Source organism: Nothoprocta perdicaria, unplaced genomic scaffold, assembly GCF_003342845.1.
Source record: "Nothoprocta perdicaria isolate Ctin4 unplaced genomic scaffold, notPer1 scaffold_143, whole genome shotgun sequence".
Classification (NCBI taxonomy): Eukaryota; Metazoa; Chordata; class Aves; order Tinamiformes; family Tinamidae; genus Nothoprocta; species Nothoprocta perdicaria.
The window spans coordinates 1765216-1781837 of record NW_020454572.1 but is presented as its reverse complement, the minus strand read 5'-3'; the positions used below and the strand labels follow the sequence as shown (position 1 = coordinate 1781837).

General features: G+C 53.5%; 1 protein-coding gene across 1 annotated transcript in view; it reads right to left on the bottom strand.

Moving 5' to 3' along the window:
- Window positions 1-16622, bottom strand: part of CPNE2 (copine 2) — a 43550-nt gene that overhangs the window by 6274 nt on the left and 20654 nt on the right. Inside the window, exons 5-12 of the mRNA XM_026034372.1 lie at window positions 16070-16153; window positions 14505-14594; window positions 14269-14367; window positions 9973-10059; window positions 9479-9538; window positions 7194-7327; window positions 6198-6252; window positions 869-920 (exon numbers count right to left, since the gene is read on the bottom strand). Coding sequence (XP_025890157.1) covers window positions 869-920; window positions 6198-6252; window positions 7194-7327; window positions 9479-9538; window positions 9973-10059; window positions 14269-14367; window positions 14505-14594; window positions 16070-16153 — 661 coding nt within the window. The remainder of the gene's footprint in view (window positions 1-868; window positions 921-6197; window positions 6253-7193; window positions 7328-9478; window positions 9539-9972; window positions 10060-14268; window positions 14368-14504; window positions 14595-16069; window positions 16154-16622) is intronic.

The window sequence follows — 16622 nt, the reverse complement described above, 5'->3', positions numbered from 1 at the left end:
ACTGGGCGGTGAGAAACCTCATGAGGTTCAACAAGAGCAAGTGCAGGGTCCTTCACTTGGGGAGGAATAACCCTGGACACCAGTACAGGTTAGGGGTTGACCTGCTGGAGAGCAGCCCCGCAGAGAGGGACCTCCGTGTCGTGGTGGATGACACGATGACCATGAGGCAGCAGTGTGCCCTGGTGGCCAAGAAGGYCAACGGGATCCTGGGRTGCATTAAGAAGAGYGTCTCCAGCAGSTCCAGGGAGGTGATCATCCCCCTCTACACAGCCCTGGTGAGGCCACATCTGGAGACTGTGTCCAGCTCTGGGCTCCCCAGGACAACAGGGATGTGGAGCTGCTGGAGAGAGTCCAGCGCAGGGCTACCAGGATGATCGGGGCCTGGAACATCTGCCATATGAGCAAAGGCTGAGATAGCTGGGCCTGTTCAGCCCAGAGAAGAGAAAGCTGAGGGGGGACCTGAGCAGTGTGTGTAAATACCTCAAGGGCGGCAGTGAGGAGGAGGGGGTGGCCTCTTTGCAGTGGTGGGCAGCGACAGGACTAGAGGAAACGGCCACAAGCTGAGGCACCAAAAGTTCCACAGGAGCTTAAGGAAACATTTCTAGACAGTGAGGGTGCCAGAGCCCTGGCACAGGCTGCCCAGAGAGGCTGTGGAGTCTCCTTCTCTGGAGATCTTCCAAACCCGCCTGGATGTGAGCCTGTGCTTGGGTGTCCCTGCTGGAGCAGACGGGTTGGACTAGATGATCTCTAGAGGTGCTTTCCAACCTCAACCATTCTGTGATTCTGATTCTGTAAAATCCCTGAGACAACATAGAGATGAAGCAYGAAGAGGAGAAGACACTGCAAGGCATATAAGGTAGGGACTCACCTGAACAGAACGGGTTGGTTGGATTGAAGTTAATGGCAAACTCATGGGATACCTGGGGAGAAGAAAAGACTTTGGTTAGCGTGGAAGGCTCCTGCAGARCTGATGCTTCCTCACAGTTTAGCTTAGATGCTGTACATGTCGGGTCTGACCCTCAACCATCACGTCATAGATGTCCCATTCCTAGCATCCTGGCTCCCCATCTCTTGCAAAGGGCCCTGTGCAGTACAAGGCAGAAAGGGAAGACGATCTCCCTTGCTCCAGCTTGCTGTAGCAGCCCAGTCACCAAGAAGCCAAACATCCAGGTCAACTCCTTCTCAGAAGGACTAACATGAGCCTCGAAACACTTGCTTTGCACCTATCTGTGCTACCAAAGTGAGTCTGATAGCTCAGGTGCAAGACAGGGAYGGGGACGGATGGATTTTAACCTGATGATTTTAACTGGTGATTAACTGATTTTAACCTCACCAGTCTTGGTGAGAGAGCATCAAATCCCCCGTAGCCCCGATCCCATTTTGTTCATGCCACCGTTTCAAAACGGAGCCATTTCCCCCCGCTCCCAAGGGCGGTGGCTTGCTGAGATTCTCAGCCAGGAGACGCGTGTTCACGAAGCCAGAGAATCCACGTGCGCGGCCTGCGCCTGATCGGGCTCTCCGCTCTGACGGGCGTTGTGTCGAAAGCCACAGAAACCATTTCTGCGAGACCACAGAGGCAACCCCAAAAGCAGGTCAAACTAAACCTCCTGCCCAAGCGCCAATGCTGAGGAGCTGTTGCATGGGCCAACACTACAGCTTGGGCATCTTCATCCCAGCTGAGTGCCATCAAGAATGCTTCCATTCATGGCACTAATACCAGTCTGGCCAGAGCTGCTACCAGGGCCTTCAGCTCATGGACTTGCTGAGCTTGGCTCGGAGTCTATTTTATCCTGTAGCTTGTCAAGGATTCCTCCTCTATGGATACTGCTCATCAGATTGAATGCCCAACACGAGCAGAAAGAACCATGTTGGGCTTCGTATCATGCCCATCTCTGAAAATCCCAGCCCTGAATTCCCTGTAGCAGTGCAGAGCAGTGCTGGGCTAGAAGGTTGGGAGAGAAAAGCAGCCCTTCTCCTCCAACTCCAGCCAAAAGGTGACCCGAGACACAACTGGTCTTTACCTGGGCAAACCATAAAACRTCCTCAAGCAAGCGACAGGGCATGGCCCATTCAAACTTCAGCRCTATCAGCATTTGCACACAAGGTAGACAAAAACATATGTATTTYTTGCACCTCAAACTGTGGGCTTCTCTTTCTTTTACACAGCACTCAACTGGTTTGGAGCTACTTTCCTCGTTTGTGGCAGCACTAGCTGCAGAGTAGAACCCCCTGGGGGCACAAATCTTTCTAAATCTCCTCTGGTGTTTTCACAGATTTTATTTATACATATGTGTGTGTGTGTGTGTGTGTGTGCGCGTGTGTGTATAAATGGATATATAGATATATCTGCTCAAAAATTCAAGAGGAGGGCTTCAAAATGAAAAAGAGATCAATCTCAATCCCTATTCAGCGCCAGCGTTTGTAAAGCAGTTGCTGGGGAGCCTGATGAAACGGATATATAGCAGCTATGGGTTTCCCATGCACCACTTCCCCCGGGAGGAGCCCTGTGGAGCAGCAGGAGGGGCAGGAACGCGGGCAGGAACCGGGGTGTCGCGCTCGGAGCAGGGGCTGCTGTCTCGCCTTTGCCTCGGCCCACGGAGCCTGAAGCCCATCTGCCTCCCGCTCCTGTTCYCACCGCGAAACCGCTCGAGGCTCTTTACGGAGCTGCTCCCATTCAAGATGTTCTTTGACATTTCCAACGAGACTTTTGTGTGCGCGGCGGCCCGCTCGGATTGGTTCTGTGGGAGCATTTGGAGGTGCCATGGCAACGAGAGCACGAGCAGCACAAAGCACAATTTCTGCGGCTCTGCTCTTTAATGATCTTCCCCATTTTTTGTGCTGGTTCCTCGTCTACGACAGCCACCTTTGGCTCTTGGTCGGCACGGTCAGAGGGGTGTATTGACTGAGTTATTCCCAACTGGGTGCCCTGAGGGGAAATAAGAAGTTGGGAATGAGGAAGAATGGATCTCCTTGCCTTCTCACAAGTCTTGGTTGGTTGAATTAGTGAGCTGGAGGGAGCTGTGCCCTGGGTCCTGATCCCGGCAGGGGAATGAGGTGGTTTCCTCTAACATAGCTCGTGGAGCAGGAGGAGCATCCACAACTAGTTCCCTGCATCCAGCCCAGCACGGAGGAGCTCTCYCAGCTCTGGGCTGTGCTCCCCGCTCCTGACTCCACGCGGCATGTGACGCTGCTCCTGATGCTGCCCTATGGGACCTCCTGCTGGGACTGAGCTTCTCCCCTTCCCCACACCATCTATCTCCAATTTCTCTCTGTAAATAATCCAAGCCCTGAGAGCAAATGAGGGGTATTACTTGGAAGCCACTATCCGAGATTTTCCCACACACAAAAAAAAAAAGAAAAAAACCCTGAGGAAGCGACAGACCCGAGCCGGTTGCTGGCCAGGGAGGATGAATCAGCTCCAAAGTGCACATGGAGGGATCTCCTCCTGCRCCTGGCAAACAGCAAGAGCTCCCGCTTGAGTCAAATGAATTTTGGCTGCCTGCAGGCCAGAAAAAKGGCTTGAAATGGTAAAAAGTGGAACATGCAGATGCGGCAGGAAAAGGACACCCAGCAGCAGCCACAATGTCCTGCCCCTCTGCACTCAGGCACTCTGGCAAACACACAGCAAGGGCAGCACCACCACGGGCATCCCGCGTGTTTTACTGCGTCCTTGCCAGTCCAGAAGCCGCACATTTAGAGAAGGAAACGTGATGCTGAGCCAACACAGTGGCTTGAAGGAAAGGGCCCACACCTCTGGGCTCTACCCCATGGTCAAGGCCAACTGAGTAGCTCAAGACATTGCACATGCGGAGCTTGGGTGGACACCTTTGGGAGCTGGTCTTTTGGTGCCTCCAGCTGCAAGCTGGTGGTGGCCACAGGGCAGTGGTRAGCGTGATCAGGACTGGTCTTGCACTAGTGGAGTCTCAGTATGCATTAGAAATGGCCCAGATGGGCTTCCTCCCCCRGGAGGAAGGCTGCTGGCCCAACACCAGGGGACTTCATGTCTGCTTCTTGCCCAAGGGCTGGGCTGGCAAGGGAGCCGCTCAGGCTTCTCGGCATTAGTTCATGGGCGAGCAGACGGAGGCTGCTCCTGGGCTTGCTCTTCCTGCCCCATCTGCACGTTATGGGACATGCCCATGCACACACAATGGGACACGTCCRCGCCGTGGGCCTGCAAGTGCACGAGGCTTCACCAAGCTGAGGATCCCGCCAGCCTTTCTCCCACCTGGGGTTTTGCAGGCGAGCTACATGTGGGAATCAGGAGAAAGACTACGCGCTGTCCCCAAACAGGCAGGAAGGGAGGGCACAAGGGGCCACAGGAGCAGCAGAGAGGTCCCTGTGCCAGTATTATTGGTAGGAGCATCCAAAATAAAGCAGCAGGCCTCAGCAGGTAGAACACGCCCAGCGCCRAGGGCCAGCACTGTGGTGGGTAACTCGTAGCTGCTCATGACACCGTGCTCTCCTGGGCTTGGCCAGGGCACTACTCACCTCCCTGCATCCCATGCCTATCAAAAAGGCTTGCTGGGATGCAACCCCGGGCACGTGCCAGAGGCTGGGAACGTAGCAAAAGAGCAGGAGGAAATCATGACCATGAAGGGCATTAGCAATGAGAGCAACGAGGAGACCCAGCCAGAAGGCAAACACTGTGATTTTCCCAGAAACATCTTTTCAGAGACATTACAGGGAATCAGGGAGAGTCATGGCCATGAATCCCAGCTTCCCAGCAGAGCAACTACTGCTACAACAGCCCCAGCACCCGACTTCCATCTCAGGCGGCACCTTCCAGCACCCCCTCTCAATCTGGCTTATACAGCAGAAATGTGGGGACTTCACTGCACAAGTGCTGTAGAGGCACAAAGGAACGATGGAGCTGGAGCCTGATGGGCTCTCAGGCCATCAGAAAACAAGTTGGAGAAAAGGGCAGAGAAAACCAACGATCTCCCCACAGTCTCTCAGCTGTACTGTGTTCAGTTCTGGGCACCCCAGTATAGGAGGGACGTGGAGCTTCTCGAGAGGGTCCAGAGAAGRGCAACCAGGATGATTAAGGGAATGGAACATCTCTCGTATGAAGAGAGGCTGAGTGAGCTGGGCCTGTTTTCTCTGGAGAAGAGACGGCTCAGAGGGGATATGATTAATATGTATAAGTTCAGGAAGGGAGAATGCAGGGAGGAAGGGGACAGGCTGTTCTCACTGGTGGCCAGCGAYAGGACGAGGGGWAAYGGCCACAAGCTGAAGCATAAGAAGTTCCGTCTCCAGGTGAGGAGCAACTTCTTTAYTGTTAGGGTGACAGAGCAGTGGAACAGGCTGCCCAGGGAGGTTGTGGAGTCTCCTACTCTGGAGGTCTTCAAAACCCGCCTGGATGCCACCCTGTGCCACATGCTGTAGGTGTGCCTGCTTGAGCAGGRAGGTTGGACTAGATGATCTCTAGAGGTCCCTTCCAACCTTAAATATTCTGTGAATCTGTGACAGGYCCAGCAGCGCTGCCAGGGGCAGGGCATCATTCTCCCAATCCCACTGCACTCCGGCCAACACAGGCGGCTCTACCTGCAAAGCCTGGTCCTGGGGCACCTCATGAAGGTGGCACCATGGGCGCAACGTGTCATCGGGCTCTTTGGGGCAGGAGCATTCAAGGTCYGGGTGCTGCTAGCGAAGGAGCTCCCAAAACCTTTCCAAAGGCTCCTGCTGGARCTGCAGCATCCGCAGGGGACGCGCTGGCTCCCAGGGATGCTCAGAGCACTGCTGCAGCCTGCCACATGCCCAGCGAGATGTTCCGGCACATGCCTCTGCAGAACGGGGCTGCCCTTAGCAGTGGCAGCGYGGGGCAAACCCCAGCAAGGCCCTTTGCTCCGCTCTGCTCCCGCGCGCACTGCCCCTGGCCTGGCCACTCCGTTCCCAGCGCCCTCCCAGCCCCACTGCTCTCACACACGCATCCTGGGTCCCATCTCTTCACCCAGCATTTTCCCTGCCTCCTGCSAGGAAAATGAATCAACGGCTGACTCTGCCCGCTAACGCCAGTGAGCTGCTGCTTTAATGCCAGCCTAGGAGGAGGCGCTGGCTGCCCGGGCTCCATGCCCACCGCACACCCACACAGGGTCACCTGCCCTCCAACCCAGCCGCAAGGCACGGCAACCCCATGCCCGCTCGGCCTCCTGAGCCAGACCCGTGTCCGGGGGCTCCCATCACGCCCAGCGCTCTACCTTCCAGTCCGGCGGCAGCTGGGCACCGAATCCCAGGGCAGGAAACATTTTGTCTCTGAAACAGAAGAAAACAACAACAACAAAACCCCATATGGGCGTATTTACACACACACACACACACACACACACACACACACACACACACACACACACCAGAGTCTAGTTGCACAGCTCTCGCTAACAGGCTGGCGCCTTTGGTTCCCAGAGACTGGCTTGCGTCACCAGTTGGCCAACACCAGCCACTACAACTGAAGTGCCAAGTGTACGGCCGACCCCAGCACTAAGAAAGGTGCCAGCCTTTCCTTGCCCACAATCATGTAGYGGCTTTAAAAAAGAAAAAAAAAACACAAGAAAGTAGATGGTCGCCCCTTTGACTTTTGATCTTTAGGGAGAAAACAGTTAAGTGTTGCTTGGTCAACCACAAGGCTAGAGRTATCTCCTCACCTACCAGTTGAATCTGTTGCAGTCCTACACCCAGAAGTTAGGGATTTAAACAAATTAAACACTTCTTTTGGTCCTAAAAGCTGGCAATTCCAACAGCCTTCTGTCATGTTTTCTTTAATGTCTCAGATGTTCTCCTAGGTCATACCTAGATCGCACCTCAGAGCAGCTGGGGAAGGAGACAGCTTGACAACATGACGGCTAATGGCAAGTATCACCAAGCTGAGGGCATTTAGCTTGGCACTGAGCAAGCACCAAATGACTGCTCTCATCTGCCCCGAGTGACGGGCACTGAACCACTTCAAGCTGCAAGGATGAGGAGAGAAAGAAATTCTCTCTGTCCTTACACGGCTCCTCATTGAATTCCCTGCAGCTCAATTGCGAAGGGGCTACTTTCTCCCAAAGACATTTTCAAAAGCAAGGTAATATTTACCCCTACTTGGCAGACGGGAAATCAAGTCACAGAACTGGGTGAAATGCATCCCAGCAGCCCTTCAGGAAACCAGGAAAAGGCCTGTAAAACAATGGTGGGAGCCCAAAGGCAACAGTGCTTACGAGTCGTAGTCCTGAATGATCTGACCAACAGCCCAGATCGCCGACAGATACTCGTTGGTTCCCATGGGATTGATATAGTGGAGGGAGGAAGGGTCTCGGGGGTTCCCGTTGGAGGCTGTGAAGTCAATGCCGACCTGAATTGCAAGAGAGAAACACAGAYCCATCATCCTCTGTTAGATGTCACCTTGTTGCACCAAGCCGCCAGTTGTCCATTGACTTGGAGATCATGACCAAGTCCAATCAAGACCCAAAACTGTTTAATGAAATGCAGGTCTTTGGCTTACCTAAAAAGGCCCTAGCTAAATACTCCGTTAGATAAAGCAACCTGCTATTATCCTTGAATTTTKCATCATCACACGTCACACACAAGCTGTCCCAAAGCTCCCTGGTGCTGAAGCAAACCTTTACCATTTCCAACTGCCCATCTCCTACATGTTAAACATCATGACCAAGYAGCCCCACAGACACAAAAGAGGCCAAAGTTCCCTGGACATTTGGACCTCAAGGACTTTGACTCTGGTGTCCAACAAAGAGAGACAACSCTGAGTGGAGCTTTTCCTGGAACAGGGTTGCTCTATACTGGGCTTCCCAGTTTGAGGGCTCTGTTTCTCAGCAAGGAACTGAGCTATCACCTTCCTCAAGCAGGCTGCCTATTCAGAARCACGTGTAGGAACTTGCACGAGACCTCAGACCCCTCAGTCAAAAGTAGCACGACGAGGAGCCCACGACGATGAGGCTTTAAAAACAACCRAGAAGGAGGAGCAAGGCAGATGGTGTGACTACACTTGCCTTGTTTGCTAAAGCAARTAGGCAAGGCCCAAAATAACTCCGCCAGCTAAACTGGGCTCAGGGATTCGCTCTGGATTTTGCCCCGCATCCACAAGGAGACAGGACAACCTCTGCTCAGGAGCTCACAACGCTAACGACGGCCAGCGCGGCATCCACGGGAGCCTCACTCGATACGGGAACCCGTGCAACCCACGGGCCAGAATGGAGGCCAAGGAGGACCACAACGAGCAGGGACCAGCAGGGCACCCTCCCGGGCTCATCCCTGCTGGCTTATTCCAGACYCAGCCTAGGAGATTTTGACTCCTATGTTGATGAGAAACTTGGAGATGATGCAAAAACCCACTCAAAGCAAAGACCCAGTTGCCTTGAGAAGTGGGGAAAAAAAAAACAATGCACTTCAAAAAACAATATTTCTTTAAACCAGAAGGCAGATTAGTTTATATTAGAGCCTTGTGCTACTGGTAAACTTAATGATTTTCCTCTTCTACTCACTCTTTCACACCAAGACCGTAGCACGTAGCAGCAGAACAGCATATAAAAAGCTCTTGCACTTGCTCCTGTTTCTATGGCAACTCTTCCTCCTCCTCTCCATGTTTTTTAGACCAGACAACAAAATAAAAAAATGAAATATTGTGTGCACCCAGAGCCCTCTCGATACTCTATCGGAAAAGTCTGCAGAAATTAGAAGGATAAAATGTGTGTATGTGTGTAGGGGGAAAAGCCCACTTATTTTCTGCTGTGGTTTCACTCAAAGGTTGTAACTTCCTCTTTTAATTACTCTTGGCAAACTGCTCGAGCTTGAAAGGCAGGGTTGAAATGCAAACAGACACGCTGTCTCGCTACCGACCGAAAGTTTCCTCAGTGGAGCCCCAAAAAAGCAAATCTTGCTCAAAAAAAATCTAGCTGGTGGCTAATACCAGTAGCAGGCACACATCAAGAGATCATGGGACCGTCGCCAAGGAGGTGAGGAAATACCAGGCTGGTGTCGACTCGCAGGGATTGCATGGGATGTCCCACGACAAGGTGTCCTGCTGAGGACTCCTGAATGAGCCAAAGTCGGCACTGCCCATCCTTGGAAGCACTCCTACATTTAGCCAGAAATGAGGAAATGCCATTGCAAGTATGGGAGAGAAGGTGGTAAAACTCTGTGAAGACTCAGTCTTTGCAGAAGTCTGGTCTGGTCTGGTCTTCAACGTTGGTCCTGAAAACTAGCTAGCTGGTTGGGTGCACCTGAGCATTGCTGTGGCCATCCCCAAAAGTCCTAACATCATGTGGCTTCAAAGCCCAATGCGGAAGGAGAATCCCTCTCATTGCTATTAAGCCTCACTCAACCAAGCCAGTCTCATCTGGCGCCATGGCTAAGCCGGACAATGTTGAGCCAGCAGCATCTCTAACGTCATGCCCGCTGTGGCAGAGCCTCAGGCAGAGTTCCCCGCCCGTTTGGACCATTCTGCATTTGTTACCGCTGCCGGACAGAGAGCGGTGGCTGCCCTTACAGTGAACATCAGCTGGCAGCCTCCCAGGATGTAGTCAAGGAAGGAGAAGTCTCTGGTTATCTGGAAGAGAAGCAGAGGAAGGGTTTCAGCATCCTTCAGCACTGCAGGAGAAGTCAAGGCACAAGAAGTCCCACGGGACTGCCCGAGCCTCCTGTCCTCACACCCCTGCGTCTCCAGGAAACTTTATCCAAGCGGCAAGGCAAGCRGGAGGAAGCACCTGCCTCTCCCCTGGCAGCGCCTTGGCACTTCATGCCCCACGTGTGGAGAGGAGCCAAACAGGGCTGGCTCCTGTGCGTGTGAAAGGGCAGGACAGGAGACCCCCTGATGTGGAAGTGTTGGYGGTGGCAACGGCACCTGACCCAACAAGCCTCTCCCCGGGGCCAAACCAGACTCCCACCGTCTGCAGAGGAGCTAGGGGACGAGCTTTTCTCCATGCAAATAAAAGATTCAACCCGGGGGAGGAATAAAAAGCAATATCCAAGCTCTGTACTCACTTTGCAGGACTTGACAACGATGATCCCGGAGTTCTTGTAGTTCTTTTTCTTCTTCTGCTTTTTGGGGTTAATGCACTCTAGCTCCAGCTGTAACACACAACACAGACACCAAGGTGAAGGTGGGTCCAGGCTGCTTTTGGGAGACACATTCAGTCTGGGGGTGGTTTGGTAGTAACGAAGTGGGGAACCACTCTGGAGGTTGACACTCATGTTGACTTTCCTTTCAGCGAGAGAGAGGCTTGTAAGAGCCCAGAAACAGGGAGATACGTCAGCACATCCCCGATGGCTGCTGGAAGGATGGAAGGCAGCAGGATGAAGCCTGGGGCAGGGACAGGGAAGGGCCCTTCAAAATCAACTGCGAAATCAAACTGCCCAAACACTGCTGAGAATCTGCGTCTCACAAAAATGCAAAATACAGATCCAGACCCAAAGCAAAACGGGGATCTATTCCCCTGCTCCTGGCATGTTTGCAGCACGGAGAAGCCAGCCCAGCTCCTCAGGAATTTTCTTCCCAGTTATGTGAGTTTAGCTTCTCCACAGTCCCAGCCTGGGTTGGCTGCTCGTCCTTGATTCTCCCACCACCCGTCCCCATTGCTGGGACCCAACCTGCCCACAGCTGTGCAGGGCTGACCAGCAAGCACAGTCACATCCTCTCTGTTGCCGGGACTCTCTTCATTCCCTGTGCCTTGGTGCAAGACATTAAACCACTCGGGAAGAAAACCAGCTCTCTGCTCGCCTGAGAGCAATRTGAGTAATGCCCCCCACCGGTCCCTGCTCCGGCAAGCGGTGAATATGTTCCATGGGAAGCAAAGAAATGACTCCRCTTGCAAGGAGCTTGCAGGAGAAGGGAGCAGCCTGCAGGAGAGCAGAGCTCACTGGAGGCCAAAAGGCTGTGGAGAAAGCGCAGTGAGGGATGGGGAGATGCCTGGAACCAGCACCGTGCTCGAGGAGCTCCTTGTAGAGTCAAAGGGAGCAGGGAGAGAAGGATCAGGAGCCCAAAGCGGGGCAAGTTGGGGGAGTTATGAGAAAAAAGCTCCAGCAGAGCTGAGAAGGACCCAAGGGGAGCCGGATGGAGGAACCAAGGTGGTCAAGGCCCCAGTGGGTAAATACACCACAGCTCTCCACTGCTCTCATCCCAGAGACATCTCATGCTTGAAGGCTGCCAAGATCCAGCAAGAAAGACCGGGGAGAAAGGGAGGGAAATGTAATCTCAGTTCTGCAGCTGGAAGAAGAGGGGAAGTGGGACATCGAGACAGCAAATGTCCTCTCTTGTCCCTAGCAGCAAATCCCAGCTCTTTCCTGACCATTTCTCTGCTAAAACACATGCTCATCCGGCCCCACAGATTTCCCCAGGGCCTGTGATGTGAACGACRGGGCCAAGGGGGACACGTGGCACTCGCTCCCAGGATCCGCAGTGCTGGGACTGCGGCACTATTTGGAGCAGGCACCTGAATTTAGACGCACGGGAGACCAGACAAGTGCAAAAGCCGAGGAGTTTCACCAGTCCCGAGCGATCGTGGGCAGGGGCAGGCAGTAAACAAGGCACTCGTGGACCTATCTGCAAGTTACTGCAGGGAAGAGCCCGACTCCACCCTTCTGCTCRTGGCTTCTCTGCGTCCCAAAGCTGCAGCAGTTTTGGCTCCCGTCTTGGACACCAAGGAAGTTGGGAGCTTCTGCTCTTCTGCTTGTGCCTTGTAGTGGTGGTCCCCAGCAGCAGCTCACTCCACCTTCTCCTAAAAAGAGTCCCGTCCGCTTCCCRTGGGGACAGGGCAGACCCTCTGCAGTTGAGTTTAAGCCTGCTGGCCACAGATCTGCTGGTCTTTGCTCCCTCGAGCAGAGGTGCTTGAGAACTTCACATGGTAGMAACCAGCTCCTCCTGCGCTGAGCGGGACCCTGGCAGCCCTAGCAAGGGTGCCCAGCCTTTAAGCAAAAGGAAAACACGAGCTCRAAGCAGGTGCCCCATCAAGCTTCAAGTGCCGAGACAGATGCTCTGGTGTGACCTTCTCCACCTACTCCAAGTCTTCACAGGTCCAGGGCAGTGCTGGGATGGAGTTCGTATCTGGGGATGTAGCCATGCAAAGAGCAGCACCACGCAACCCCTCACAGTGCCAGCCATGGACCACGGACCACCAGAGTGCAGGGGGACACGTGTCCCACAGAAGGGATGGCAAGGGATGAGGTGAGAAGGGACCAACAAATTCTGACAGATCCAACGKGGCTCACCACTCAGCTGCCTGTTGCACTGCAGCTCATGCAGCACACGCAAACAAAAACACATCGGGCCAAGAGTTGCAGCCATCTCATATCCTAGTAKAGGTCAAATGGCAGCTCACGCAGGGAAAAAAAGCCCAAACGTCAACAAAGCAGAATTAAATACGCTTCAGGACAGTAAACGAGGGCCTGAATCATTCTGACAAGAGCTGGCAGTGAGAGCAGTCCTGGTTCATAGGGCCAAGGTGGCCCAAGCYCTGGAGAAAGACACAGGAACTTAACAGAGATGTGGCTAAGGAAAAGGTTGGACCGCACCCACTGCAAGGGGCAACTTCCACCCCCTCGGTCSTACAGAATTCACAGCTTACTCCTTGCAACGAGCACAGAAAAATGTGTAGGAGCTCGGCCGCTGCATCGTGACCCCGCACCATGCTGGTGTCAGCGGTTCCACAGCCACGTCCTTCTTGACGCCCCTGGGAGGTGACTGCAGCCTGCTGAGGACTCTCGGCGCAGAGACAAGATGCTCTCCTGTGCAGCTCTTTGGGGAAACTGAGGAACCCACAGGGACCAGCAAAGCCGCAGGGCGTCTCCAAATGCCAGGCGCACTCGAGGAAGCTTTTGGCCTCACCGTTTGGGCAGGGTGATGTGTTTGTCCCTGACGTTTTGCAGTGGGAACAGCTACTCCGAGCAGCCAGGAGACCATCCTTCCAGCSACGCTCGGAGCGCAGCCTGATCCAAAGCGCTCTGGACGGGGTACAAAGCCTCTCCCCGTCCCCACCGCAGGCAGGACACGGCCAGACAGCGCTGCTCACGTCTGCGAACACGGCAGCAGCAGCAGCTCCGCTCCTGTTTCTGTATTTATCCTCGTCAACGTGGCCGCGGCAAAGGATGAGACAGGTCACGAGGAGCTGCCTGCGGGATGGAGGGAYGAGGAGCGGCGCTGCACGGCGCTCGCTCGCTTCGGCCGACAGCTCGGAGCACGCGCGGCGCTCGCAGGCAGCTCGGCTCGCAGCGTCTCCGGGGAATGGAGGGTGCCTGCCCTTTCCCGAGGGCATCTTCATCTCTGCCCAACGCCACCGGTGTTCCCAGGGGCACTGGGGGGCAAGCCATGCAAGGGAAAGACGCAGGGGAGACCTGTCCTCAGCCGGCCCCACGCCAAGCTCTCAGACGTGTCACCCCCCGGGATCAGAGTGAATTAAACTTACGCTTCTTGGTGTTGGATGGGGAGGAAAGAAGATTTTAGTGCTAGGCTGTCAAGGTTGATTCCAGGGAAAAATAAAGGAGCTCGATCCATAACTGCGGGCGAAATAACCTGTGAGTCTTGGACAGGATGCTTCACCATTGTGCCTCAGTTTCCCATCTGTGAAATTTTCTAATTTGGCCACAAAGTCTGTGTTTTAGAGACATGCACTTCCCAGCCAAGTGCTCCTCTAGCTTTTAATTTTAGATATGAGTACTACAAAAAGGTGTCCTCTTGTTTATCTAGGAACGTTTTCACTGCATGCCTTGAATCAGGCAGCATCTGAGCAGATTTTCTGCCTGGCATTTCAGCGGAAAAACGGACACTTTTGCCATGAAAGCAATGCCGAGTTGCGCGGGAGCGGGGACCACCTCTCTGTGGCAGGGCACTGAGTCCCAAGAGCATGTCCCACCACAGCACAYCCCACCAGCTGAGGAAAGGGGGCTGCCACCTCCCCTTCCAGCCCCCCAGAATCGCAGGACATACTGAGCAGCAAGAGCCCAAGATACCGTGGGAGGAACTGTCAGCAAAACGAGCCTCAAACAGTTACATCTCTGTTGACTTTAGATGCTGCTCCAGACGTCTCAACAGAGCCTGSAGGCAAGCCCATCTTAGCTCTAACTCAGCTGTTTTAGTGACAAAAGTGGTGTGACTCACTCACAGTGTGGGTGGGAGGAGAAAGGGATTTGGATTTGGCCTCTTCTTGAGGCCTTCACTGACCCCAACACAGGTCCAAAGGCTCACTGGGAGCAGCAAAGAAATCCCATATAACCCACTTCTCCACCAGCCCTTCCYTCGCTACCGCCCCTTCCTTACTCTTCCTCGCAGGAGACATCAGCACTTACTGCAAAGGCATCTTGGGCTTCGCACATCCTGGCCACTGAGGTCTGAAACTCCCCGATGAAGTCGTGTCCTCCATCGCTGTCGTAGTCGTAACACATGACCTAGGAGCACAGAGCAGCCTCGGACACTCTTTCGGGGAGCCCCAAACAAGTTCCTTATAACACACCCCAGCGTTTCAGAGGTCGAAAGGATCATGAGGCCGACCACCACAACGGCAGCTGAAGAGGCCCACAATTACCTTTATCAGCTTCTCTACGTCTCCATCACACAGTGACACTAAAGGCACAGTGAAGGGCTTCCAGACAGGGTCCAATGTATACTTGATCACCTGTGGGGTGAGAACAGAGGGATGAAGTCACCACAGACACATGTGAAAGAGGAGAGTTGAGCATAAAACAGGGGGCAGGTTTCCAAGAGGGGTTCACGGCCAGGTTCTCAGGGAGGACAGTCAGATATCATGCAGAAAGTCATCTCCATCATTTCCTGCCTCCTTAGCTAAGACACAGCAGTTCTCCAGCTGCCCATTCCTAGGCAATAGTTTGCACAAGGTACAACACATTTCCTTGCATCCCCTCGGATGACGAGGGCAAGCATCTCTCTCCAGGGGCAGTGAAGGAAATCTGGTGGACAAAGCAGCACAGGCAGCAAAGCAGAAGAGCCTCCAGCCAGTCCAGATCTCCTCCTCCGTGTAACATCTGCCTGAGCTGAAGAAATACGATTTTGACATTCACTGAGAGCGTGTAATGCCTTGGTGGAAACCTGGAGGGCTAAGCAAATGCRAGCAGGCTGGGGACATACTTCTGTGCACATCAGAGCTGCTCACAGGACATGTGAGGACAGCTTGCTATAAACCCAACCCGCTCAYGGAAATTTCAATGACGGTTGCCCCACAGCCATGCACGCTGTCTTGCAGTGCCCACACCTCCTCCAAGAGGAAAGGATTGGAGCATGCTCAAAATCCCCATGCTGGAAAGAAAGACATTGGAATGCTTTCTATCCCCATTAAACATTGGGAAACGACCAAAGAGCGTGACCCCAGCTTGTTCCCGCAGTGCGGAGACTTACAACAGAAATAAAGAGTGTGAGGGAAACACGAACAGATGGGAAAGCACCAGAAGAAACAGCAGAGCCAGGGCTAAAGGATGACTTGCAACAACGACAAAGGGCATCACTGCTCCTAGGAGGGAAGTTGTGAAGCCTGCGTTGATACAACCAGGGCATGAACAACTCGCCTGTGGAAAAGYGACACTCTGACTACCGAGGGATGGAACAGCATTGCTGCCCATCATACATGGTGGTCCTGCGAGCCCAACAAGAAGGCAGCTGCAGCCACAGAGTTGTCTATGTCCCCACCACATGTCCCGGACAAGTGAAAGACAACAACAGTCAGCAGCTCCGAGAAGTGGGAGAAGCTGAAGCAAGCCAAAGTCTGAAAAAAGGACTACCYCCCATATCATCCGGAGACTCCTAATGGATGGGAAAGATTTGTTCAAAACCTTGGTCATTGCCACCAATCCAGAAAAAAAACAAGAGACGTGATRAAGATTTAGCAGTTGGTGTGTGTCAGAGGAGCTCCTGGTTGGACCATTTGGTGGTAGATCCTGGTGCTTATGGACATGGRGTGCGAGTGGGACACCTGGATTCCATGAAATAAGTCCACCAGCCCTGGCTACTGAATTGTATCTAGGTTGAAGGAATCAAGTCACGAGGTCAAGGATACCATAGAGACTTAATAGCTCTTAAAAAAAAATGCCAATTTAACATTAGCAATGTTTCCACTAGGCCAGTTAAAGTAGGACTTACCTCTGTTCTGTGGACCAGCATCCATTTCCCATCATCGCCTGGTTTATAAAACTCTAAGAAGGGATCCGACTTTCCAAACAGGTCCTGGGGAAGAACAACAGCACGGGTTGCACGGTGCTTTTTCAGGCAACTGCTTCATGGTCAAGCAACAGCCAGGCCAAGTGAGACCTCCTTCCTCTCCCTTTTCCTGCAACTCCATCAACAGATGGACCTTGGRCTGAACACGGACACAAGCCCAACTGACCACAGACCTTAACGACCATCCCACAGCCAAGTGGGCAAGACAAACGGGTAGATTAGCGTCACGCACAGCACGTGCGAACATGGGCCTGGGCTGGTCAGAAGAGATGGCAGGTGTCTAGTGTAGGTCTCAGARAAGATCTCACAGCTCAGATCTCATCTCTGGGATGACTCGAGGGCCACGTATGGGAGCACCACACAACAAGGCACCAAGCTCACCTCCCCACTTAGCAAACATGCCAGAACTCCTGTGTAGGTCCCAGCTTGCACTGGGAAGCCTGACAGAGAGAAGATGGCTTTAAAATCAGTTCAA